General features: G+C 42.1%; 5 protein-coding genes across 7 annotated transcripts; 2 read left to right on the top strand and 3 right to left on the bottom strand.

Moving 5' to 3' along the window:
• The first annotated feature begins 89 nt into the window (after positions 1-89).
• LOC114441569 (ras-related protein Rab-27B-like) lies at positions 90-2608 on the top strand. The gene is made up of 5 exons (XM_028414552.1): positions 90-475; positions 805-890; positions 1410-1513; positions 1599-1722; positions 1953-2608. Exons 1-5 carry the CDS (start codon positions 323-325, stop codon positions 2134-2136), a joined length of 651 nt encoding a protein of 216 aa, XP_028270353.1. The 5' UTR covers positions 90-322; the 3' UTR covers positions 2137-2608.
• An 852-nt stretch (positions 2609-3460) lies between these two features.
• On the bottom strand, positions 3461-8545 carry LOC114441487 (sia-alpha-2,3-Gal-beta-1,4-GlcNAc-R:alpha 2,8-sialyltransferase-like). Its single transcript, XM_028414442.1, has 4 exons — positions 8113-8545; positions 7534-7656; positions 6817-7374; positions 3461-6276 (listed from the first exon to the last, which is right to left on the bottom strand). The coding sequence occupies exons 1-4, from the start codon at positions 8268-8270 to the stop codon at positions 5994-5996; spliced, it is 1122 nt and encodes a 373-aa protein (XP_028270243.1). The 5' UTR covers positions 8271-8545; the 3' UTR covers positions 3461-5993.
• Positions 8546-9519: 974 nt separating this feature from the next.
• On the bottom strand, positions 9520-12731 carry LOC114441330 (cyclin-G2-like). The gene is made up of 8 exons (XM_028414207.1): positions 12567-12731; positions 11899-12022; positions 11677-11817; positions 11299-11549; positions 11084-11162; positions 10892-10990; positions 10439-10641; positions 9520-10333 (listed from the first exon to the last, which is right to left on the bottom strand). Exons 2-8 carry the CDS (start codon positions 12019-12021, stop codon positions 10222-10224), a joined length of 1008 nt encoding a protein of 335 aa, XP_028270008.1. The 5' UTR covers position 12022; positions 12567-12731; the 3' UTR covers positions 9520-10221.
• A 109-nt stretch (positions 12732-12840) lies between these two features.
• LOC114441533 (coiled-coil domain-containing protein 158-like) lies at positions 12841-20007 on the top strand. 3 transcript variants are annotated; one of them, XM_028414505.1, is made up of 22 exons: positions 12841-13161; positions 13245-13302; positions 13450-13583; positions 13792-13990; positions 14071-14380; positions 14474-14511; positions 14624-14734; positions 14833-14914; positions 15036-15155; positions 15698-15913; positions 15988-16224; positions 16312-16480; positions 16860-17012; positions 17397-17509; positions 17620-17778; positions 18099-18191; positions 18266-18388; positions 18753-18916; positions 19148-19210; positions 19363-19427; positions 19531-19676; positions 19894-20007. In XM_028414505.1, the coding sequence occupies exons 1-21, from the start codon at positions 13074-13076 to the stop codon at positions 19635-19637; spliced, it is 2802 nt and encodes a 933-aa protein (XP_028270306.1). In that variant the 5' UTR covers positions 12841-13073; the 3' UTR covers positions 19638-19676; positions 19894-20007. The 3 variants fall into 3 exon arrangements, with proteins under 3 accessions (XP_028270306.1, XP_028270305.1, XP_028270307.1); XM_028414504.1 differs by lacking the exon at positions 19894-20007 and having other exon boundaries at positions 19531-19849; XM_028414506.1 differs by lacking the exon at positions 19894-20007 and having other exon boundaries at positions 19151-19210; positions 19531-19849.
• A 137-nt stretch (positions 20008-20144) lies between these two features.
• On the bottom strand, positions 20145-24186 carry fam47e (family with sequence similarity 47 member E). Its single transcript, XM_028414856.1, has 5 exons — positions 24075-24186; positions 21172-21511; positions 20961-21082; positions 20725-20881; positions 20145-20635 (listed from the first exon to the last, which is right to left on the bottom strand). The coding sequence occupies exons 1-5, from the start codon at positions 24101-24103 to the stop codon at positions 20612-20614; spliced, it is 672 nt and encodes a 223-aa protein (XP_028270657.1). The 5' UTR covers positions 24104-24186; the 3' UTR covers positions 20145-20611.
• Between the last annotated feature and the right edge of the window lie 237 nt (positions 24187-24423).

Below are 24423 nucleotides of genomic sequence, written 5' to 3' on the forward strand. Positions count from 1 at the left end.
TGTTTTTTTTTCTTGCTAAGCAAAGTCAGAGAAAACTCTGGAGAGGCATTTGACTGCTCATGTGGAAGCCAGCTCCAGTCATGTGCTAGTCCTTCTCTGATCAGTGCCTAATGAGCGGGGGAGTTATGACGTCCTGCTAAGCCTGTGTGATGGTCCAGCAGCCTCAGACTGAAAACTGTAGCTTTTGGTGGGAGAATTCCACCTTTTCCTTATTTTCCAGTTAAAACACCCACATGTGTCTAAACTCTGATGTTTTGGGTGCATGACTCCTGAGAACCTGTGAGCACTTTGGGTTCAACGCTGTGGCAGGCTCAGCTGCACAATGGCTGACTTGGACTATGACTATCTGATCAAGCTGCTGGCTCTGGGGGACTCAGGGGTGGGAAAGACCACCTTCCTCTACAGGTACACCGACAACAAGTTCAACCGCAAGTTCACCACAACAGTGGGGATCGACTTCAGGGAAAAAACAGTGGTAAGTGGAAAACCTAAGAGCTTTCATTTTCAACACAAGATGAAGAAAAAGAAGCATTCTGTATTTTAATGGAGTTATCCATGAGTTGATATTGACTGATATTATTTTAATTAACATGATAATGATATATTCTGGCTGGATTTAGAATAAAAAGATAAAAAAAAGAAAGAAAAATACATGTACTAATAAAGCATTACCAGTGCACATGCATTCACATTTAGTTTCATGAATAAAATAGAGCTGTTCAAATATTTGCTTCATTCATAATAAAATGAAAAAGGATAAATATGTGCATCAGTGTTTGAATAAATGACTGTGATTTGGTTCAGATGTACACAGGAACAGGTGCTGATGGGACGACTGAGAAGAACTTCAAAATCCACCTTCAGCTCTGGGACACAGCAGGACAGGAGAGGTGAGTCTGTGAGTCCACTGGGCTACCATACATGATGCTCAGAAGTCAACACATCTTCTCAGACAGTGTGGATGTGTGCTTGTCACCGTCTATCTAGGTCTTCAATGACTTGACTGTAGGTCAGCTGCCTGTCATTGTTTCATTTGTTTGTTATGAGGCAAATTTCTACCATATGCAAAAAAGCATCTCTGCCGTTTCCTTGGTTACCATGGCAACATACACAACTGCAGCATGGCTACTGGTGAGGACAGGCCGGTACTTGCTATTCTCCTAGTGTTGATATGAGCAGCACAGCTTGACTACAGCAGTTGCCTCCAAAGGGTTGATGTGTCATCGTATGACTTGTTAACAGGATACTTGTTACTGCTAGTGCCAGCACATCTGAGTTTAGTGGAAACTGTTAAGATGATTGTATTGTTTAAAAGCATGTATACATGTAGTGCCTTATTTGTCTTCTGGGAACCATGTGCACGTTACTTCTATCCATCAGAAACAGGTCTAAACTCTGCATGCTTCCAGGTTCCGCAGCCTCACTACAGCATTCTTCAGAGATGCTATGGGCTTCCTGTTAATGTTTGACTTGACCAATCGGCAAAGCTTCCTCAACGTCAGGAACTGGATGAGTACGTGTCACCTCATACTGCTCCGCTCCATGATAACCGTAATAACCTCCAGTAATCATAAGTGGTTTTTAAATGGCTTCCTCAGGTCAGCTTCAGGCCAACGCTTACTGTGACAGCCCAGATGTGGTGCTGGTGGGCATGAAGGTCGACCTCAGAGACACGAGGGATGTTCACGCCAGACAGGCCAGAGATCTGGCAGACAGATATGGGTGGGTGATTCATCTTCTTTCCGGTAAAACATTCGCATATAAATCAAATAAACTGTATTTTTATTTATTTTTTTAAATCTTTGTTGTTTTGGTGAAAAAAAATGTTTTTCACCAGTTCACCACAAGATGGTGCTGCTGAGCTCTGTGCATTCCTGCCTCACACAAACCTTTTTTACTGTGACGTGGAGACTATAGTTACCTGATATAAAAATATTCTCTGTTCTTCTCAGCATCCCCTACTTTGAGACAAGTGCAGTGACAGGTGTCAACGTGGACCAGGCAGTGTCCACGCTGCTGGATTTGGTGATGAAGAGGATGGAGCAGAGCACATATGGGGGTCATGAACCCAATGGGAGTCCCGTCGCCAGCCACGAAGTGGAAGAGGCCCCTGTCAGGAGGAGGTGCGCCTGCTGATGTTACCACGACCACCAGCACCAGACGCCCTTCTTCACTCTTGTCCCAGACTAACACAGCATGTTGAGATGCTCTGGAGCTCGATGAGGATGCAAGCAGGACTCACTGTCGGTTAAAACACTTTTACTGCTACAGTAATGTTATTTATTCACAGACTGTACATTGGTATGTGAGAAACAGCAGCTGCTGTTGTAAAATACATCACATAACTACATCCTGTGTGTACATCTTATTGATTCCAAGGTAAGAGGATCTGTTTTAACCCTTTAAATACTAAGCACTGCTGACACCATGGGCTCATCTTTCACTGCAAGTCCTGCACCTCTATGAAAACATAGAAAGAAATCAAAAATGACGGTGAATGAGCGGTGGTGGGAATGTTATAATGATACATAAATCGTAAAAAGAACTTAAATCTGTATGTACAACATGTTTCAAAATGCCTGACTGTATTCTTTAGATCTGCATTTTTACACCCTCACTGTTTTTTTCACTCACAGCTTTCAGTTGTGCTGAGAAATGCAAGCACAGTTTATATAATCAATTTTTTTAATCAATAGATGTTAGGTAATTTGATGAAACATCACAATTTTAAGCTTAGATTTTGATTTTTGTTCAAAATTTGTATTTATATATAGTTATAGTTATTTCTTCTAATAGTGGAAGTATCTTCTGGTATCAGTGTAGATGCTGTTTCCATAGAGACATGTTATGTTTATTATCTCTTGTCATGTGATCTAATATTCCTCGTAGGATTGGTGCTGTTTCAAAGATGGTCGAATGTTTTCTGGTCACAAAACAACTATACTTATTTTTCATGACTGTATCTGTTGTTGTAAGAAAACCAGTCACCTTCAACTTATCAGAGAAAAATATTGTTTTTATTCGACACATTGAGGCATTGATGCAAGAAGTATGCAGGCACATTATGTAAATTTATCATGGAGTATAATCAAAAGCATTTGACATGATTTCTTACATGGATGATTGCTTTTTTTTGTTGTTAGAACCAAGACAGCACAGTCCCTTATATGACGTCTGACGTTTATATGACATGTACATAAGCAGCCAAGCTCCTTTATATGCATTATGGTTGCCATGCAGATGGAACAAGTTCCAAGTACAAGAATGTTAAAGGGTCGTTGGAACAAATCCTGTATGTAGTGCTGCATTTGGAATAAAAGACATTTTATGTTTAGGTTATGCATGTCTGGTGATTTACTGTAATGCACAGAAAGCTTTACTCATATCCTGAATTACAATCTTCACACATCCTCATCATCTTATTACACACATGTAAGTGTTTAAACCTTTAGGAGGAGCATTCACATTGGAGCCTGTATATATTAATCTAAAGGAGGACATTCATGGAGTCACCAATAAAATCCACCACATTACTTTAGCAGGAGCCACAGAAACTGATATTAAACATCAAATTGAACAGCAAAAACAGGACAATCATTCTTGGTATTGGAATTATTGTCATATATAGTTTCCAAAGATCCCAAATCCATCTTGTCTTTGGTGTGCCAACAAAACATTCCTAATGGAGGGTGGTACTAATCTATTCCTGCATATATATATATATATATATATGTATATGTATATATGATATCAATTAAATGGCCTAAATTTCAGACTTGATTTATAGCATTAAGACGTGTGTTCTTCACGGTGGTGACTGCACTGTGATTTCAGAGACGAGACACAAACTATCCTAAATTGTTCATTTCCTCTAAATAAGACGGACAGAAACGCCATTACCACCCCACGTCTGAATGAGAACAGAAACAAACACACTACATTCAGAAGTGTGAATCACTGCGTTGCTCTGCGTATTAAACCTCAGCTTAAGCCAGAATTTGCAACAAGGAGCACATGTTGCAGAGTCATGAGGCGGTCATGTGGCCAGCTTTCACTGTTTGAGTCCAGTCATCGGCAGTCTGGCATGACACGGCGGACTGTTTACATAAGAACCCAAGATTATCTGGAGTTATAAAAAATAAAGCTTGTTTATTTTTTTAAGTTGATCTGTAGAGACTTGGTCCCACATGGAATATAGCAGTATAGAGTAAAGTTTTTTTTTGGCCTTCAAACATCTCCCATATAAAGACACTGGTGATGTTCTTAAGGAACACACCATCAGGAATTATACAAACAATAGCAAATAACCCTCAAAACAATCTTCAAAAAGGTTGTATAAAACTAGCCTAAAAGACTTAGTGCCTCTCATGCAGTGTTATTGAAATGAATCATGCTCTTTATACAAGATGCAGTAACATTTATTCATTTCTATGCTGTACACAAATGTAGAAATTGATGGTGGTGAATGAATTTACCATTTTTTTGTCCCCAGTCAACAAAAGCTCTTTAATAATAAATAATGTATTCTCTTGAAATTGGAATAGTGGATAAACCTCAAAATCAGATAAATTTTGTCCAGAGATGGTGTGTTTCCTGATGTTTGTGGCCACCGCTAGCGCCTGATTCAGGTCACAGGATCGAGGTCTCAGTTTTCCTATGTTTTTGAACTCCTCATGAGTTCAACAGTACACTACTTAAATATATTCAAGTAGCGGTACAATGTAAACATATTGTCTGATGTGACTGTTAGCTAATAGCTAGCTGGCTAACAGAACAACTGATGAAGCAATAAACTGGCAGATACAACCTGGTGATGTAAACATCCCACCTTGACAGATGCTAACATGCTAACATGCTGCAATTTAGGAGGTTACTCATACTAAACTAAGGTAAATCGCAGTCATCATATTGCAGCTCATTAATCAAGTCAGTGTTCAGTTTAGAAATTATTAGATTATTGGCATTGAAAATTGAGACCATCAGATTAGCCCAGCAGGACATAGATATGGGTCCCAAACTCCAGCCCGCAAATGAACACACTCAAATTAACATCCTGTATGTTATGTCCAAAACTGTGTGTTTTAGTATTTTTATGACGGGTGTGTGTGTGTTTTCCTTGAGCGACCTCCTGTCATTATTCTAAGGTTTGAAACTGGCTAACATTTCATCAGAACTCATAGGAAAGACCCACACACACATAGTAGCCTGATGTTTTTTGTGTTAATTAAAAATAAATTAAAAATAAATCGAATCTAGCTGTGACCTGAATGCGGCCGTTAGTGTGGCGTTGAACCATTCCCAGAACCTAATGTAGGCTGATACCACTTTCTACAAAGCACTACCTCTGTCTGTCCATGAATTCTTATGGCTTATCGTTGGAATGTTCATTGTTATTCCCAAAAATTTGAAAAAATCTCAACTAAATTTAAAGTGGACAGTGACACTGTCGACACAGAGTAAAAGACACACGTGTATATAGAGTACAGACTTGTAAACAAATACCATCTTCCAGAGCGAGTGCAGATTGTCTGACACCTCATGGGGGGTGGGGAGGGGTGGCGAGGGCTGCACCTCTCTTGAGGCATTGAATCTGATTATAAAAAAAAACACTGATCTAACTCCTTCCCTGAGATTAGGCAGTGATTTCAGTGTACAGAATCAGTATACTGTTGTCAAGGTGATTAATCAATTTGTATTAAGCAGAGCTTGAAAATTTGATTAGCCCCAGCCGGCAGCCATGCAAAGGAGGAGAGTGACGGAAGCGACTGAGCAGCATGAAGGTCCTAAGTGAACACAAATGAAACGACGCTGTGATTTACAACCCGAGCACGAGGCTGACATCTTTGTGTGAAAATGCAGTGTGTGTGTGACGTGAGTGTGTATATCTGCAGAATGATAATAAACTTCGTTGACATCTATCATGCTTATGACTAGTGTTACAACAGAACATTGAGGTGAGCTGATGTGTGTGTCCTCCAGAGTCACCTGCTCGTCTACATGCAGTGCGTCAGGCTGAGTTTGGTCACGCCTTCCCTGTGCATCTTGTAGAGCAGCTTGAACTCACTGGGCAGCTGGTGGGTCTCCTGCCACTTGGTGGTGAATTTGGTCCCTTTTTTGTCGTAGTAGTGGTAAGGCAGCTCCTTGCCCGTGTTGGGATCCCAGCCGAAGGGCCAGAAGCCGTACAGGTGGATCTCGTCGCACATGGCGTAGGCCAGCGTGTACATGAGGATCCCAGTGCTGAGACGTTTGGGAGACAGGTTTTTAGTCTTCCAGTATCTGTGGAAAAAAGTCATCAGAGATTAAATCTAACACATCTGATTTTCCTAAATCCAGATTACAGTAAATAATCCATTATCACCCTTTGACAAAAGGTCAACATAATCTCATTTTTACTGTTTATGACTTTATGTCCTCTATTTCTTGTCGTTTTTGGCCATAGTTTAGATTAGTTTTCTTTCTTTTTTAATTTTAGTTTAGTTGGAGCTGTAATAATGAATATTTTCACAACAGCAGTGTCATAAGAGTCACTGTTTGTAGTGACAACACTGTCAGTGAACCTGCATCAGCATTGTTTTTATATCAGCATTACAGAGCAGTCAGTGGAGACCCAACACACAGCTAAAAGGGAAGTACAATATACTGGAATAATATTTAACCCTTGTCTTCATAGCCCAAAGAACTCAACTTGTTAAAGGTACAGTGCAGAGCATTTGTCTCCCCCTTCTGGCTACAGATGTAATTACGTTTCCTCTACTTCACATAAATATATTTCATTTTTTAAGTCACTCTGCCCTTTCATCATCAGTCAGATCTTACTTATTGACATCATGCATGATGTTTCCCGGCCAGGCCAGTTCGACCTTCAGCTGGCCCTTGTGCTCCACAAAGAAGTCCACCAGGGTCCGGGTCACTGTGGCTGAGGTATGCAGGAAGAAGGCAGGGATCCACAGAATGGCTCCCTCCAGCTTCTTCAGGTTGAGGAAGAAGTTATTCCTGTCCTGAATGGTCAGCAGGTTGTTGTAGTACCTCTCCAGGATGCTGGGGTTGAAGGTGGTCAGGTTGGTCTTTTTGCCCACATCCTTGGAGTAGACCTCGGTGGGGGCGAAGTTGCAGCGGAAGACGAAGTCGGCTTGGTCGATTTCTGGGCCGCAGTGGCTGCCCGTCAGGATGCCGCTGTTTCCCACCACGGCGCACATACTGTAGTGCTTGTTAAGGATAGGAGACGAGTCCGGCAGCAGGGACTTAAAGTTGTTGCTGATGGAGAAGACATATTTGTGGCTGGAGTAGTCAAAGTGCATCAGCTGGCCAACGCGCACGCTGTTCTTCGTGAGAGAGAAGTTGCTGGGAATGTCGATGTAGCTGAAGATATCTTTCCTGATAAAGGAAGACAGGGACTTCTTAAATAAGATCCTGTGCCAAAACCAGGTCTTTTGCTCAATATTAGATTAGTTCTAGCTTCTAACATGTGCAGATTTGAACATGTGCTTTTTACATTTTTGATCAGGCAACACACACAAGCTGCAGATGTCTCACCTCTGCTTATAAAACGCCGTCTTGTTGAACTTCCATTGGGATGGTTTTCCTTGGAGCTCCTCGTTCAGGGCGTTAGTTAAGGGGATGAAGGACGGGTCCAGGAAATTCATGGCAAACTGAGACCTGAAAACCATTTTTAAAAAGCTATAATGTGACATCACATCCAGTCTCCTCCTCTTCTTGAGTATCTAATGGTAGCATCGATAGATAGAACCCAAAACAATCCACATTTTGCAGGATTAGAACAGAATTATTAGGATTATTGGTGTCATTGTTTTACCTTTTCTTCTCTGGTGTTTTCTAATAATAAACAACCACCAATAAGGATAAGAAATATAAAGTAGTATAGAAATAATGAGTACTTTTGTTTAGCACTTGAACATAAGGAACAAGAAATGGTTATGTGTGGTCGTCAAGTCCAGCAGCTCTACAGCATCAGCACCTTGGACATGTCCCTGTTTGATTGACAGCAGGTATGTTGGAGGCTGTGTGCGTATAAGGCCTCAGTCCTCTGTTTATGTTTGCCTCCTCTGCACTTGTCCTCTTACAGTCTGTTAGAATAAAAAAAGCATCACTCACCGAAAGCCTGCATGGAACATAATCCTCGGGCCTCCCGCGTAATACTTAGAGGAGGTGAAGAGGCTGTCTTTTCGCAGGGAGACATAGCTGATGAGCGACAGTATGAGCACGGCGACGCACAGAATCACCAAACCCAGGGCCTTGGCGATGCGGACCATCTTGGGAGCGTTTTCGTTCCCTGTGTGTAGCTGCGGCGAGGCGTTGGCCTATCGTGTCATAGCCGGGGGGTGATGCTGCTGCAGGAACTCATAGGCTCATATAATCGTATAAAAAGGGCGGCTGGTGGACGACGGCTGCTGCATGGTGAAGGCGCCGCGGCTGGCTCCGCTCTCATTCCTCTGTTGCCACTCGCCGCCTCCGGGCTGCCGGTTTAATCAAGGAGATGGAGCAGAAATGCGTGTCAACACATGCAGCCAGCTATACACACGACAAGCCCCCATCCACCACCAGCAGCAGCAGCAGCACCACCAGCAGCATCACTTCCTCCACCCCCCCTCACAGTGATGCGCTCTGCTCCCAGCACAAAGAGAAGCTTGTCCACTAATAAATTGAATGGGACAGAAATAGAGAGATGAGGGAGAGGGAGAGCAGACAATCAGGTCCACAACATGTGTGCAGCCTTATGCTTCATCTCAGCCTTCACAGAGAGGAAACATTTACTTAAGTCTTTTTAATTTAATTTATTTAAGTAATTCCATTACTTAGCAGGTCAAAATGCTCAATGCATTCCATACCATCCACCCACCCCCCTGAGTGTGTGTGTGTGTGTGGGGGGGGGGGTGTCAACACAAGGCAACGTGCAAATACAAGGAGGGAGAGAATGTGGAGACAAGTGGCAAATTACCCAAAGGTAACAAAAAACTGCAGTTCCTCACATGGCCACTTGAGGGTGTCAGACTCCATTGACCTCCACATTAAAACCTTATACAGAAATGAGCATAGTGACAGGTGGGTGCCATCACAGACTCCATTGGGAGCTAATGACAACCATTCTGGACAGTGGTGGATAAGCGGTTGAAAATGGATGGATGGATGATCCATTGGAGACAGAGGAGGAGTGTTTTTCTCTATATCCAGCGAACAAACATTAATTCTTTTGGATGACAGCGGTTATGACAATTTGCCATTCATTATCAGCAAAAAAGGGAGGTGTTCGAAATTATCTTCAATCTGCAAAAAGAGTATTTCCATTTGTAAATAAAAAGTAAAAACACAGAGACATTTTTTTCATGCGGGGAAACCTGCTGACATTGCAGTTCTTCAGGACGCCATTTTTAAACCATTCAAGTGAAGCAGAATGAACGAGTGTTTCAGTTGTGGGTGGGCATGTATTATTCATGATAATGGCTTCTTTATTGTTGCTGTCACAGTTCTGGATTTATATAAACACAAAGAGGAAACATGGGGTAGATAAAAGGTCCTTTTTTTAATTTGGAAGGATTATTTTATAACCCTCCCTCATACTCATACATGACATTCAAATACAACACACATTATGCAGCATTCACAAAACATATTTTTTTTCTTCTTTTTTTACAGGTTATGTACATTTTTTAAACTTTTTGTTTTTACAATGAGCTTATCTTGGTATAATCCATTCACATCCATCACAGCGTATCCATGCATGTACAGTCACTACAATGTCCGATATGTCTCATAGGAATAATAATATGAAGATACATTTATATTTGCAGAATACTGTATGCTACTGAGTATAAAAACAGTCGTAAAAAAAGATGGAGGATGTGCTAGTGTGTTAGCTGGTATTCAACAGTGAGTGCACCTCATGACAGACATCCCCTCAGTTCGTCCTTGTGCTTAACTACTTCTCCTGGAATGTGTCGAGCTCAGACACAAACTAACATTTCAGAAAAACACATTCAGTTGTATGTCTATCAAGCTGCCAACATATTGCAATATTATGATATGCTTATTTGTAACCATAAAGAAACAGACAGTAAACTGAATAAACACAGGCACTTATTAATGATCAAAACCCACCACTTGGCGCAGTCACCTACAACACAAACAAATCTGCCCTGTTGCAAATTCGGGGAGCGGGGACAAACACACAGACATGTCATTACTGCACAATAAAGACTACGGTAGTCACTTTCTGCAGCTGAGGAACGTGGATGGGAAGAAGGCTCCTTCGCCATCGCTTCCTAAGGATCCACATGGACTGTCTTCTCCAGAGCTTAGGTCCTCACAAGAGTCCTCGCTGCAAAAGAAGAGGAGGTCATCAGATTCTATGAACCGCTACCTTGTTGTAGAGATATGTTTGATGCTGCAATGCATTCTGGTCTATAAACGGTATTTTGTTAACCTTTCACTCTCATCCCAGCTCCTTTCGGGAATAGTTGGCAGGCCGGGCACACTGAAGTGACTGGCCTGAAGGTTCTGAGCTGTTCTCCTGGACACAATCCAGACAAGCTTTTTGTTGTCTGGTTTGTTACATTCACTCGAGCGGTACTCAGTCATGCATTTGGCCACAAGTTCCTTCCAGTGGAGCAGCTCACTGTGACCAATCTGTAAAGGAGGGAAACGGGAAACATCTGAGAGGTTGCAGACAGTAATAATTTGAAAATATACGGTCATCAACAAGTCAACTGTTGCTTCTTCTCCACAAACCATTTATCCACATGATCAGGCGACTCCACAATGTTACATTGCACAATTTAGAATTATAGATCTCAGAAAAAAACATCTCATAGTAGCTATGTTTCAAAATAAAAACAGAGAGAAACTAATTAGTTGTTGCACCATCTTCTCTTCATACCTTTAGATGTCTTTGGATTTGCTGGACAATTTTCGACAACATGACTGCCTGGAGGGCTTCAAACTCCTGAGCAATGAGGGACAACGCCAACACAGATGGCTGCAAAAGTAAAACGACAGCAAATTAATTAGTACCGGGACTCAAAGAGAACACTGCTATGCTGTGAAATTGTCGCCTGTGAACAATCCTTACTTTTGCTTTAGAGAAAACAAACCGGCATAAGCAGGCTTTTAGCTGGGCTTCCAGTCTCCCAATGCTTGGGATCTCCTCCCTTGAAATATAGAGGGAATCCTAATTTGATCCGCAAGTACAAACCTCATAAAGCAGAATCTATTCGACCAGCTCCATACAAATGGGAGCAAAGTATCGGCAATAATAAGGAAATAAAACAACAGTGGCGTGCTTACCTTCCAGCAGGGAGGGATGTGAAGGCTGAGTAGTAAAGGTGTAGGAAGGTTAAGGCCGTCACTGCTTCGGGCTCCACGCTGAGCTTCTCTGAGATGATCTTCTCCATGCGACATAGATCTGACACCGTAAACTTGCTTTGGCTGATTCGAATGAGTTCATGAGTGGGTGAGACATTGCTCTCATCCTCAACCATTTTGGCGGCAATGTGAAGACAGCTCACCCCAATACAGGGCAAGTGTTTAGGCTGCACCTGACAATGACAGTAACAGGCATGAGTTAACATCACATGATCGGAGCTCAGATGAGTCTTTTCATGCCATGCTTGATTCTTTAAAAAAAATGCCTACACTTAAAAGACTTGTAGATTTAAAAATTACCTTCATGATGGTGAGGAATCTGTCAAGCAAGTTGACAGCTTGAACGAATGTTTGGGTGCTGTATCCAAAGAAACTGGTCAGAGTCCACAGTTCCTCCACTCGGGTGTCTCTGGATTTTGCAGACACACCGCTGGATGATGTCTGCAATAAGTAGCACACACTTTAGCTAAACTTCCATATGCCTGCACTGACACCTAGACATTTAAAAGGGCTGTGGGTTACCTCTGTGGCAGCCGACTCCATAAGCTTTAGACCAGTTTCCCTGGGAAGAAAGTTGTACTCTTTGGCACAACATGACTTCAGCTCGATCAGCAGCACGCTGTCGACTCCTTTAAGATCCCTCATCCTGGAGAAAAACATGCTTCGTTTGTTCTAGATAAAACTCTAGGAGAATATCAACACCACACAAGTATTAGCCTATAGAAGTAAGGGGAAGAGCGTATATAAAGGTTGTCAGCCAAACCACACCTCCCTGGGTGTCAAGTATCAAAAGAGGTTCCTCCACCGCCTAAAATCTACAAACTACAAGACCCAATTGATCATCAATCTATTGTTAGAATTATATATATACATTAATTAAAGTAATGTGGGGAAATATGCTGAAGCAACACAAACAGACAATCACTGGATTTACATGTAGTTTTAGCTACATATCAAGTAAACACCAGAAACTAGGTCACACAGCCAAACCTAGTCTAGAGACCCTATAAATGCATTCCATAAGACGTTAATACATGCAAGCTGTTTATAAACTTTATGTGTCCTTCTCATATATAAAAAGGTGAGACAAATAGCATCAATAAAACGGTGAAAAATGGGGGGCGTCATACACATAAATGACCTCAGCGTTAGCTACTCGCTAGCATCAATCAACAAACAGACGCTTTTACCTTGCCCACAAACCGCCGTCGTGCAGGATTATGTCAGTTCTGCGACTGATCGACAAAGCTCACTTCTTCATGTTTCCATTTTGATCGCGATGGTGGGCAGAAAATGTTTAAAAACACGACCCCTTGATCCCTGCTGCAGAGCAGCGACCCGCCCCGAACAAACAAGTAACCACTAACCTGCCTGTAAACTGCAAAGACCAGCATGCACCGCTGGAAGCGCTGCGTGTTTGCGTCACCATGAACAATGAATCCGGATGTTGACGGATTATTTCAAAATGTCGGCGCTAACGTTTAATTTACCACCAGTGTACTTCAGATGAAGACACAAAAAATGACGATCTCAGTTATCAGCCAGCCTGACAACGTTACCTCACTGTTTTTGACGGTCTGCATCGAGAAGCGGACTGTATGAATGAACGCTACCTGGTAATCAGCTACTGGTGCTGTTTCCATGGTGACCAGATTTCACAACCTGCTAGCTCTTAGCTAGCTGTTGTACTTACATCGATGGCTCTGTTACTGGTTTCAAAAGCAATGTCATCTGAACCCCGGAGTTCCGGGCAATATGATTCTACATTTAAAAATGCGACAGCTGGTAAGCAAATACAAGTTTTGAGTAAATAAAATGCTCTGTTTGCCTAATAAAGTAATGAAAGTTTTACTTTTAATACTTGATAGCTACCCATGGCGCCCCTCTGCAGCTGAGATTTGACAGTCTGACACTGGAGGAACTGAGGTAACACTTACAATTGTCAAAATACACTGTACATCTATAAGGAGGTGTTTAGGTGTGAGAAGTGAGGTGTTTGAGAACTTGAACATGTTATTGTTGATCCAAAGATCATAGAGAGCACAACAGTAATGCAGTTGTATTTCTGGACAGTGAGGAGCTTGACCGGCGCACCAAAGAAACTCAGCGACTGCAGGATGAAGTGGAAAATGCAACCAGAGCAGCCTTGGAGAGGTTTCGCTGCACAACTGGCATCAACAGCTTATCGGAACAAAGCTACCATGATGGTAGGTGTAATGTCTGCAGACATATGCAAAACAGTGCCATTCAACATGTAGCAGCAGGGGGCTTTTCTCTGCATCGAGAGTATGAAAACAAACGAGAGTACTGAAGCTGAATCATCTCAGTTATGTAAATAACTCAATACATTAACAAATGTATGGAGAAAAAACTTTCGATCTTAAACATATATTTAAAGGTTTATTCTTTTGGCAGATGACTCACTTGGAAATTCAACCCACCAGCCAGGCACCACTGAACCTACGGTCTGTCTGCAGGATAGTTTAAGCCAGGTGGTAGCTCAAAGAGATACTAGCTCTCCTGGAGAGAAGACACCAAGAAGTCAAGAACTTGTTAACCTGCAGACTAAGCTGCAAAAAGTCCAGATGGAGAAGGACACCCTGTCTGATCTGAGGTGAACATATAGATATCAGTTTTACTTCTGAAAAGAAACTGTTTAAAATCAGTTTGACCCACAGAGCTTTTTATTTGTAGATTGAAGGATTCGACGAAACATGTTGATCAAATGGAAAAGATGCTGTGTCTGCTGGAAGAGCTCCAGGACATTAAAAGGTCTGCTGACAAGAGACTGCAGGAGACGGAGGATGAGGCGCTGGCACTCAATGGGAAAGTACAAACACTTGAGCAGACAATAAAGGAGTTGTACCATACACTGTATGAGAAACAATGTGGACACAACCCTGTTACTAAAAGTCCAACAAGCCCAACACAGCTGTCTCTGGCTCCTGCAGTAAATGAGGATCTCAACGATGAAACTGGCCAGCTACAGGAGAGATGTTCTTTGGTGAGTATGTGTTAGTAAAGGTACATCATCACAACGTTTACTCTGTGCCCTCTCTAAAGTTATGTTTTTTATTCGTCATTTTTCTCATACCAGTTCAAACATCAGGAGAGTCGAGCAAATCAGCAAAATCGGTAATGTTACAAAAGTGTCTCTATTGATTTTTAGACTTCAAGCAACCCCTTATTAGTTTTAATGGGATGCCACAGCAGAATTGTGAAGTACTTTGACATTGCTGTGTCCTAGACTAGAAGACCTGATTACAAGTTTTGGCCAGGAGATGGCGATGTTGACTGACAAACTAAGCTCATCAAAAGACAGCAGCGTCAACCTAAGTGTGAAAGTACAGCTGTTAAAGTAAGTTCTAATAACAAGTCATTGTTAATGTGGATTTGTCAACAAGAAGTTTGTGCGTATTTTAATAATAATACTGCAACTTTTATTCTTGTGCCTAGAACACTTGCACAGAGACAGGCATCATTTCAGGAATGTCAGATTAGTGAACTTGAGTCAACACTCAGCAGTCATAAAAACAAGGTAAAGAATGTACAATGATATGTCAGCAGTACAGCTACTGTGATTTTTTTAGCCCGCTGAGTGTATAGCATCACAATAGTTGTGCTATTGCCTGGTGTTTTGAATGTTATCTGCCTTATAGATTTGCTGTCTGGAGCAGCAGCTCACTGAGGCTCGGACTCAGCTGTGTGATGCCCAGAGAGAGAATGACCAGTTACTACAACAAGCGAAGGAGCTTCAGGCCCAACTTGGACAACTTAAGGTACTGCAGCAAATGTGAAATCACATCTTGTTTCTATGTGGTGCTGTCAGTCTTAGGTCAGAATGTAAGCTATTGCTTCAGTATTTTAAAGAAGCTGCAGTGTCAGGTTGACTGAACATGATGTAACTTGTGTAATCTGCTGGTGAAACAGCTTAACACACGGGTGGGAAAGGTTAAAGAGGATTGCTAGACTCAGATGGATGCTGTCATAAGAGGATGGGGTTTGATGAGGTCATTCAGACTCTGACACCTGTCTGTTAATGACCCAGTGTTCTCAGCTGGGGCATCTCCATCAGGGCTAAAAAAAGCAGTCACTGACAGAATATCTTCATCCTAAAGGATGTGGCACCTGTTCCTCTTGGCCACATTTTTCTAGTCTCCATCATCATGTGAGTAAAACCAGGTGTTACTGTTTTAACATCACTAAGAGTAACACAAGATGGAATGTGAAGACAGATTCTGAGATTATATTTCTTCACACTGATTATTATCTTTTGCCTAATGTAATACAGCCAGCCTGCTTTCCCTGCTGCTTTATCCAGAGGTGCCGTGAGCAGCAGCAATATGAGGCCCAGGAGGAGGTGCGGGTCCTAAGAGGACAGCTGGAGGTGGCCAGGGAGCAGCTTTGCAAAGCCGGCGAGGAGAATACTGTCCTGCGGGTCAAGGTGGAGCAGAGGACTCAGGAGGGGAGGCAATCCCAGGAACTTCTGCAGGAGAAAGACAAGGAACTCCAACTCAGGCAGCAAGAAACCCAGCAGGTGATAAATCCTGGAAAGCGTTGTGGGAAGTTATGGCAAATTGTTTTAGTAACAAACAATCCACATTTTTTCAGCATTATGCAAAGTTAGCTGAGGCTCGGAGTCAGTGCCAGACATTGCAGGCTGAACAAGAGACACTGAGGCTAAAGCTGAGCGACAGTGAGAAGACGATAGATGTTCTGAAGTCGCGGATGGAAAGCAGCATCCAGATGACAGTGCAGCACAGCCACACCGTCGACAGTCTTCAACAGGAGAATAGTCTCCTCAGCAACCAGCTTAATCAGCACAAGCTGGAGATTCACCAGCTCAGGGTCTGGAGACAAAGCTACACATTTGCCTGCAACTCATATGCTGTTCTACATCACTCTGACTGTTTTTTATTTTTACATTCTGATCAGACCGAGATAGAACATCGCAATTCAGACATGGCTGCTGCTGAGCTCGAGAGGCGGCAGCTTCAGGCCTCTGTGACAGAACAGAATCAGCGTATCTGGGAGGAGACTCTAGAGAAACAGCAGCTCACCGCTCAGCTGGAGCTGCAACGTGTGCAGTTACTCAGCATAACTAGTGAGTTGAATGTTTCTCACCACAAAAGAGGCTATTATCCATTGTATGTGGTTTGCGTCATGCTCACACCATAGGGGTAGACACTAGAAATGGAAAATGCTACAGAATTGAATCCCCTGAATATTTACATTTTTGTACATCATAAGCCAATCAGCCATCTCTGAGGCCTTTAATACCTCAGACCAGGAGACTGCAGTGTTCAGGTCAAAGTCCAGTTCCTAGAAAACAGTCGTTGTTCCTCAGATCAAATTATCTAAGCAAAGAACCATGTTCGGTATGTTTACACTGTTAACCAAGCCCCTCAGTTGTTGCCTGTGTTTGCTTATGTGTATTTCTCTCTGTGCATATCACGCATGTGTTTGTGTGGGCATGGTTTCAGAGGAGCACAAGGAGCTGCAGCAGCTCCACAGCTGTAAGAACGAGGAGCAGGAGGGTGTGGTGCTGAAGCTTCAGTGTCAGCTGAGGAGCGCCCATGATGAGCTGGATGAGATGAGGAGCACCCTGAGGACCCTCAAAGGAACAGATGGACACGGTTTGAGCCACATTTATACTATACTTATACAATACTTTATACTAATAACTGATTTAAAGACCCCCCACTTCATGAAAAAACAGAAAAAACCTTCTGATTTATATCTAATGTCATTGAATGTACAGATACCAGTGAGTTACTGCCATCTTAATGAAATCTACAGAAAGAGCTAAATCTGCAGTGTTTAAAGTTTAATTAATTTATTTCACATCCTCCTTTGACTTAGTCCAGTCTTAGAGATGTAGTCTGGCATGTGTCATCATAAAAACCCACCCTTAAAATGTTCAAAGCCTGTCCAGTATTAACGTTCTGTTTGTGCATGATGTTCTTTCTCTCCTGAACTCTTTCTTTTTCCTCTCTCTCATTGGTTTATCTCCATTGTAGGCCTTCAGGTTGCCTTGGACATGCAAAAGGAGATCACTGCCAAAAGACAGCAGGTCGACTGTCTGCATGGCAGACTTCGTCACCTTGAGGAAAGAGTGGAGAAGCTACAGCAGGTGCATTTAGCATGTTTACTCTACAAATTTTTGTTTTGTTGTTACGAACACGTTTCCAGCTTGGGTGTTCGGTTTGTTTATTGTAATAACACATTTTCACACCCGTACAGGACAAGCACTACCAGAACCTGGAGACCCAGCACCAGCTGCAAGAGCTGACTTTGGTCAGAGAGGAGAAAAGACAACTTGTTAACGAGCTGGAGGCCCTTCGCACCAGAGACCAGCAGTTAAGGGACCGGATTAGCGAATTGGAGGCAATCCTACACAAGGTGGCGATCATTTGGTCATCATATAACCAAGAAACCTTCGCTGTGTCTTAGTTTGAGGGCTGCAACCCTCAAAGGCAACTTTTAAGATTGAATGCTCCACAGCGGTGTGACTAGGCTCTCACCAAAAAGTGCATCCTTTCAGTGGGTCCTGCATGACCTCTCTTATCCTACGTTTTTATCACATGTCAGTTTTTCCAGGTTTCCCAACAGCTCCTATCTAATTCTGGAACAAAACTAAATATTGATTTTATATTCAGGTTAACAACAAAACCATATCAGTCTTGTTACATCTCTCTGTTCTTTTCTCCATCTTCCCAAAGATGTCGGAAAGCTTCACAAACTGTCAGGACTTCATCCAGCTGCAGGAGCAGCAGTTTTTCCGTCTGAAACTCAAACATGCTCTGGACTTGAAGGTACTCCCTGCAACTATTCCTTTACATGGTCTTCATTGTGTCTTGTTACATAACCATTCTTATGTTTTCTCTAGGAACTCAAAGGTCAAAATTTGCACGCAGCTGTGAGGGTACCTCCACCTGATCCGGAATGCCCAACCCCATCTGTGCACACCACCCCACCCTCCTCCCAGCATGCCTCCAACACCCAGATCAAGGTACGGTCAGAATCTCTCCCTATACAGTATCTGGCCTTAACTCCCTATGACTGTAGCCCATCAGGTCCATGTGTGAGTCATTTGTGTTTGGCTGCACAAACACACACGCTCAGCACATCTGCTCGGCCTTTAAATCAAAAACACACACTGCAATTGCATTCCTGTGGCAGGAAGAGAAAGCAGACTGTAAATAATTTCAACACAGCAGCGAAATAAGCTTGTTTGTCTCACAGTGTCACACAACCTGTGTCTACTATGTTTACCGTCTGTAAATTTCACTAATGGTTTCAAATCAGCACAGATCAATATATCACAGTTATAAAATTCACACTGTATATTTTCTCTTCTCCTTTCGTGGCTTTAGTCAAAGAGGCAGCAGCGGAGCTCCGCCTGTGAGCTTAGATCCCTCGTCGAAGAGATCCGGGGAGTGATTTCAGAGAACCACAGACCACACACCGTTAACGGCACCGCTGGCAGCGGCTTCCACAGAAGGAGGTCTGCACCGGAGAGAGTGGACAGAACTGCATTGTACGTCTGCCTTCATTCCCACACACACACCGCAAGGATTAGCTTGGTTCTTAGGCGAGCTTAGGTCACATCTGAAAATCATGTGATGCTACTTGTATGACTGGTCTCAGTTACCAGACTGTTAAAACTTGTACTGTATTGTACCACAAAGAAGACAGAGGTTAGTAGTTATTAGTCATTAGTCTTCATGAACGCCCAATTTTAAATGATACATTTCCCTCTGATCTGAAGCAGCACTGACCAGGCTGAAGGAGTGAAAGCTGAGTCCAGACAGAGGAGGAGAACCTGTGACAGGTAGGAAGAGTGACCACACCTATTTAACTATTAACTTGCCTTCAGGCTCTAAGATGGTCACATCATTTACCCCGTGACCTTTTTATCCCTCATGCAAAGTGCTGCAGTCTGTAGAAAATTATATAACATGTCTGTCTGCGACAACTATACAGCGAGCTGCGTTTACTGAGGACAGCCGAGCTGAATGGGAAAACAATCAGCAAGTCCTTCAGTGAGGGTGAGTTTCATAACTAGTCTATCATTTTCTTGCTGTACATATATATATATATATGAACAATTCATCAAGAAAGTAACCATTGAACTGACTCTGACTTTTCCAGGTCATGTTGTACCAGGTCCAGCAGAGTACATGTCCAGCACACAGTGCCTCTTTCTGGGCCGCAGGTCACCCGTCCACACTCTTCTGACCTCTGAACCCACCAGCTAAGAGGGACATGACACAACTGTCCTGAGGCTGGCTCCTCCTGTCAGTGAGCTGTACACACTATACACATACATTGTAATCAAAGCCCTGCAGTGGAATAGATTATATTTGAGAGCAGCTGATGCAGCACACTGTTGGTGTGATGCTTTGTTAAAATGTCCTTCAGCGACTCCCCGGAATCATAGTTCACTTTCAATTCTGAGAATATTGTTGAACACGATCTAACTCCTTACATTTGATTTTTTTTTTTATTTTGCAGTTGGCTTTTTTTGGAAGATAAACAGATGAAGACAATGAAAGAATTTTTAAAACGAAGAATCTTCAATCAGGTGTATTTTTAATTTATTGTTTAAATAAAGTATTTTATAAATCATTCTTTGATTATTTATGTAGTACAAGGTCAGGAAAAAAATAATATTATATATTGTTTTGTATGTTATTGTTGTTGAAGCTGTGTCTGTATAGGATAGCAAGCATTTTGCAGACACAATAATTGATAAGTAATGCTGCTTACAGACAGTGTTTAATGCGTACACACACACACACACACACACAGTGTTTCTGAAGAGGAACTTTTGTTCAGTCAGAAATGAGACATATTTTCACTCACACTTCTCCATTTTCTTCTCTTTTTGAATTGACAGCATTACATATATTTTCCTATGTGTACATGCTGTGGATGAACAGACAGAAATATATTTTCTTTCCTCTCACACATGGCTGTTCATTGTAACTACAGACAGCTTTGGTTACCTACTCGTCATCTATCTATTTTTTAAAAAGCTGAGGTGGACAGAAAAACGGGGGCACCGTTATCTGGAGATGTTGTTGGAAGGTGGAAGTCCTCATCTTCTTGTTTGGAATCCAGCTTATTGGACATGTCACCTAGATCTGGATCTGGATCTTTTGAGATTTCCGTGGTTTTCTTCGGCACTTTTTAAACATATCTCTCCACCCCTCCTCTGTTTGTGCTTGTGTCATGCAGTGTCATAGTGTCTTCCCTGCAACAGGCAGCATAGGTCTGTTGTATCATCACTTTACTACCACATCTGTTCTGTTATTGGGAAATATGTTTTCAGTTTCTTCTTACCGTAAACCATTTCCTAAAAAGTCTATCAGCTGTTGTTGTGTCACTCGGGGAGTCAGGCTGACTTACTGAGGTCATCTGGTGTTTCTTCATGTTGTTTACGGGTATTTGTTCTAGTACATAAGGGTTCCTGGGAATGAGTTTTTGGACATCAGGGTTGCTGTAAATGAATTGTCATTGTCATTTTCCTTTGAATAGTAGTTCAACATTTACATAATCACCCTCAGGCCTGTACTTGCATGTTATTGGCAGATGTTTCTTGTTTTGCTTGGTCCCCATCTTCCTCCTCTAACGCAGGAGATGCAGAGGGGCTGTTTGTGCACATACCTGGGTCCAGAATGGAGACCACCTGATCAAATAACTGCAGAGAAAAGATGAGACGGAGTAAATATGAGTTAACACTCATTCATTCATCCGCCTAGCCTGGAGGCGGCATTGTTTGCAGCTTACCTCTGGGGTCAGGTGATCTTTATAGTGTGGGTACATAGCTAGAGGATGCTGTTTGAGTTTTTCCTCCACAGACGCCACATACTCTCTGCGCCTCTGCTTCTGGGTCGTCTGCTTTGAGAAGCAGGTGTGCTCTTTGGTGATGCTGGTTCTAGGCTTTTGGCTGGAGATGTGGTGCAGAGTTTGCTGAAATATAAGCTGCGAGACATCTTTCTGGTCCCTGTGTGAAACTGATGAGCAGTCGCTGAAGTCCTCTGGGCTCAGAAAAGGCCAACAGCTACTGACTGAGGACAGCTTGTTTTTTGAGGCTTTCAGGTACTGTGTCTGCAGCCTCTCTTTGTACCTGAGGATTCACAAGAAAATCCAATAAAGCAGTTTCAGATGTTTAAAAAATGAGAGGAATGCTGAGAAACAATGTGGATACAAAGAGTCATAAGAGACGGCCTTGGGGAGATTAAACGGAAACAAAACAACAGACAAGACATGTTTTCCACAGATGATGTCTCAATCAGCTGTTAGGAGGAGGACTGTGTCATGAAATAAAGCTGACTTTTCCTCAGGCTGTTGGCTTCAGAACACTTCTCTGTAGAAGTAGATTCATTTAAATAAAACAAACAAATGCTTACTCACTTCCAGTATTAGCACCAGCTCACATTCGCTCTACGCTTTGTACATTTGAATAGGAAGTCCCTGTTTAAACCACATGTGTTTTTGCATCTTCCTTTACGGTCTGCCAGTCGGCCCCTTAAGATCCGTCACAGCATCCCGTCTGACAAAAAGAAGCTGATAAGACCATTTATAATGGAGGGCCTGATGATAACTGAGTCTGCTTTGATGTGACGCCTCTTCACAGCCTTTTACATGGAAGTATTTTGGTTTATTGTGTTAGGACCTGATAGATAGCACAACAAAGACAACATGTTCTCTTTCTGTTTAGACTTCACGATAGCATAAAGTAACCTTTAAGTCTACCTCCTCACTTCCCCTTTTATAGCTTGGGTTACAGTCTTTACTGCAACTTTTGTTGGTTCATTCTTTACTGTACTAAGGCTTTGTTTATTTAGATCCCATGAGCTTTATTTAAAATTCACAGAGAGATCAAAAGACTTTGTAAATTATTGATGAAATATGATTAAATGATTGAGAGGAATTCTAAATGGAGTTTATGAGGTTAAAACAGTTCCTTTTTCCTCAAACTCTGTTTTTCTCTGTGGCTAACAGTAAAACCTGTCAGCATTAAATTTTGCTATTGTCAGGGTTCTAGTATGAAAGGCAGGACAGCAGGCAGTAGTGAAGTCACTCAGTTTATTTATTTAGACCACGAGTCCAAACAAAGGAGGACAGTACATGAAGTGAGGGAAGGTAAACTGAGGTTCAGAATACTAAAAAACACAAAAACTAGAAACTAAGAAACTATTCCTCCAAACCAAAATGAGTATGTGAGTACAAACAAGATGACACGGACCACAGTACTTAAATAGACAAGACAACAAGACCCAGGTGAACACAATCGGGGCAGGACAGGTAATCAACACTGGTGGGAAACACAGTAAAACGGAAAGTAAAACAGGAAGCACAAGACACCACAGCTCGGACGAACACCAACCCTACAGCTAAAGGAAACGCAGGTTAACACAGAAACCTGTTGGGGCTATTTAGGTAAATTGTATCATATTTTGTTCTGTTAGAAAACTAGAGTCTGTATATTCTGTTCTTTCATTCTACTCTTTATCACTCATATGCCAGCCAAGGCCACAGAAGGGAGTGAGGCACATGCACTCCCATGATGAAAGGGCTCCTCATTAAAAAATATCAATACCCATGTAACCCATTTTAATAACACCTGCCCATGTAACCATGATTTATTATTTGTGCTTAATAAATACTGATCACAGGGAAAGAGACAGTGGAGACTGTCAGTGGCACAGGTGGTGCACGTCTCCCCTTGCAAGTAAAAAAGAGTGTCTGAGAATCTTTGTCTTGCAGAAGTGAATAGGTCTGTGTTTTAGACTTCAAAAAACCACACCTAAGAACAAAATATAACAGCAACACTGAATCACAAGGTGCAAAGGAATCATAAACCATGACAGCTATGGCATCATATTTATCCAAGTTATCCATCCTATGAAATCCTCCAGTATTATAGGGATAAATAGAATGATTTAATCCGACATTAGTGAATTATTGCATTTTTCCTGGATTTAACTGAAAGAATAAAGACCACACTAATGTCGGCCATACTAGTTTATTTAATTCTTATGTTTTGATTGCACTTAGGTTTGTCTCACATGTCTTAGTGCCTCATTTGTCTGTGTGTGTGTGTGTGTGTGTGTGTGTGTGTGTGTGTGTGTGTGTGTGTGTGTGTGTGTGTGTGTGTGTGTGAGAGAGAGCACTGAGCTTTCAGTTTAGCAGCAGCCTGGCAACAGTTGTTGTGTTATTGTTTATTGCTGTGAGGTTTGTCTGAGAGGTCGGTCAGGAGTCGACGGGGTCTCACCGTCAGTCTGCTTACCTGTTGACACAATCTCTCATCCCGCAGGCTATAAATACAGCTGCTCAGTGACCATTTGAGAAGGTGTCCATGACTACAGTGATACGCAGTAACTTTGTTTGTCTTATCTTTTCCTGCCTCTCCCTTTTCCACCTCATCTGAAGTATTTCTCACCTCCCTCATTCTCTTTCTGCTTTTTTATCTATCATTTTCTTTCAGTGTAGGTTAACCACTACTTCATCTATGTCATCATGACATTATGTTTCATTTACTGCCAATACTAACCCACTCTGATAGTACATTGGCTCATAATAATGGAGAAATGGTACAGTTAAAATACTCACATCAGTGTCTTCAGTCGCCCAAACCATAAACAAACACGTCTTAATTCTAACAAAGTGCTAAAGATGTAACTTACCAGGGGAACGTTGTGTTTTTTGTTTCCATCTCTATCAGGTTGTATCTTTTCAATCAGTTTTGGAAAGTCCCACAGGAGCAACTAAAACCAAACTCTTGACTGGTTTGTTATTTGGTTACTATGGAAACGGTAGGAGGGAGGAGAAATGGCAGACTAAAGAGACATTTTTCATTAGAATCAATGCACAGAGACCTTGTTTACGGTCAGATTGTCGGCGGGATATACCTTACAATGGATGTTTAATTTTACATAAGGAGTTTTTTCCTCTCTGGATATTTATAGTGTTGCTATGTAGCTTAGCATGGATACAGCCACTGACACAACACAGCAGCTGTAACCACATAGTTAA

This window comes from Parambassis ranga, chromosome 9 (genome assembly GCF_900634625.1).
Source record: "Parambassis ranga chromosome 9, fParRan2.1, whole genome shotgun sequence".
NCBI lineage: Eukaryota > Metazoa > Chordata > Actinopteri > Ambassidae > Parambassis > Parambassis ranga.

Bases quoted from the DNA above. Each gene is read 5' to 3' on its own strand.
- LOC114441330 (XM_028414207.1), bottom strand. From the start codon at position 12,021: ATGAGGGATCTTAAAGGAGTCGACAGCGTGCTGCTGATCGAGCTGAAG. The intron at 11,550-11,676 runs GTAATTTTTAAA...TGTCATTGTCAG, and splicing joins GATTCCTCACCATCATGAAG to GTGCAGCCTAAACACTTGCC. The intron at 10,642-10,891 runs GTATGAAGAGAA...CCTCCTTTACAG, and splicing joins AAATCCAAAGACATCTAAAG to ATTGGTCACAGTGAGCTGCT.
- LOC114441487 (XM_028414442.1), bottom strand. From the start codon at position 8,270: ATGGTCCGCATCGCCAAGGCCCTGGGTTTGGTGATTCTGTGCGTCGCC. The intron at 7,375-7,533 runs GTGAGACATCTG...TTCCTTTATCAG, and splicing joins ACGGCGTTTTATAAGCAGAG to GAAAGATATCTTCAGCTACA. The intron at 6,277-6,816 runs GTAAGATCTGAC...TTTTTTCCACAG, and splicing joins ATCATGCATGATGTCAATAA to ATACTGGAAGACTAAAAACC.
- LOC114441533 (XM_028414505.1), top strand. From the start codon at position 13,074: ATGGCTCTGTTACTGGTTTCAAAAGCAATGTCATCTGAACCCCGGAGT. The intron at 17,779-18,098 runs GTGGCGATCATT...ATCTTCCCAAAG, and splicing joins TGGAGGCAATCCTACACAAG to ATGTCGGAAAGCTTCACAAA. The intron at 18,389-18,752 runs GTACGGTCAGAA...TCGTGGCTTTAG, and splicing joins CCTCCAACACCCAGATCAAG to TCAAAGAGGCAGCAGCGGAG.
- fam47e (XM_028414856.1), bottom strand. From the start codon at position 24,103: ATGGAAACAAAAAACACAACGTTCCCCTG. The intron at 20,882-20,960 runs GCAAGTACAGGC...ATTCATTTACAG, and splicing joins GAAACATCTGCCAATAACAT to CAACCCTGATGTCCAAAAAC. The intron at 20,636-20,724 runs GTAAGAAGAAAC...TGCCTGTTGCAG, and splicing joins TTTTTAGGAAATGGTTTACG to GGAAGACACTATGACACTGC.
- LOC114441569 (XM_028414552.1), top strand. From the start codon at position 323: ATGGCTGACTTGGACTATGACTATCTGATCAAGCTGCTGGCTCTGGGG. The intron at 891-1,409 runs GTGAGTCTGTGA...GCATGCTTCCAG, and splicing joins GACACAGCAGGACAGGAGAG to GTTCCGCAGCCTCACTACAG. The intron at 1,723-1,952 runs GTGGGTGATTCA...TGTTCTTCTCAG, and splicing joins GATCTGGCAGACAGATATGG to CATCCCCTACTTTGAGACAA.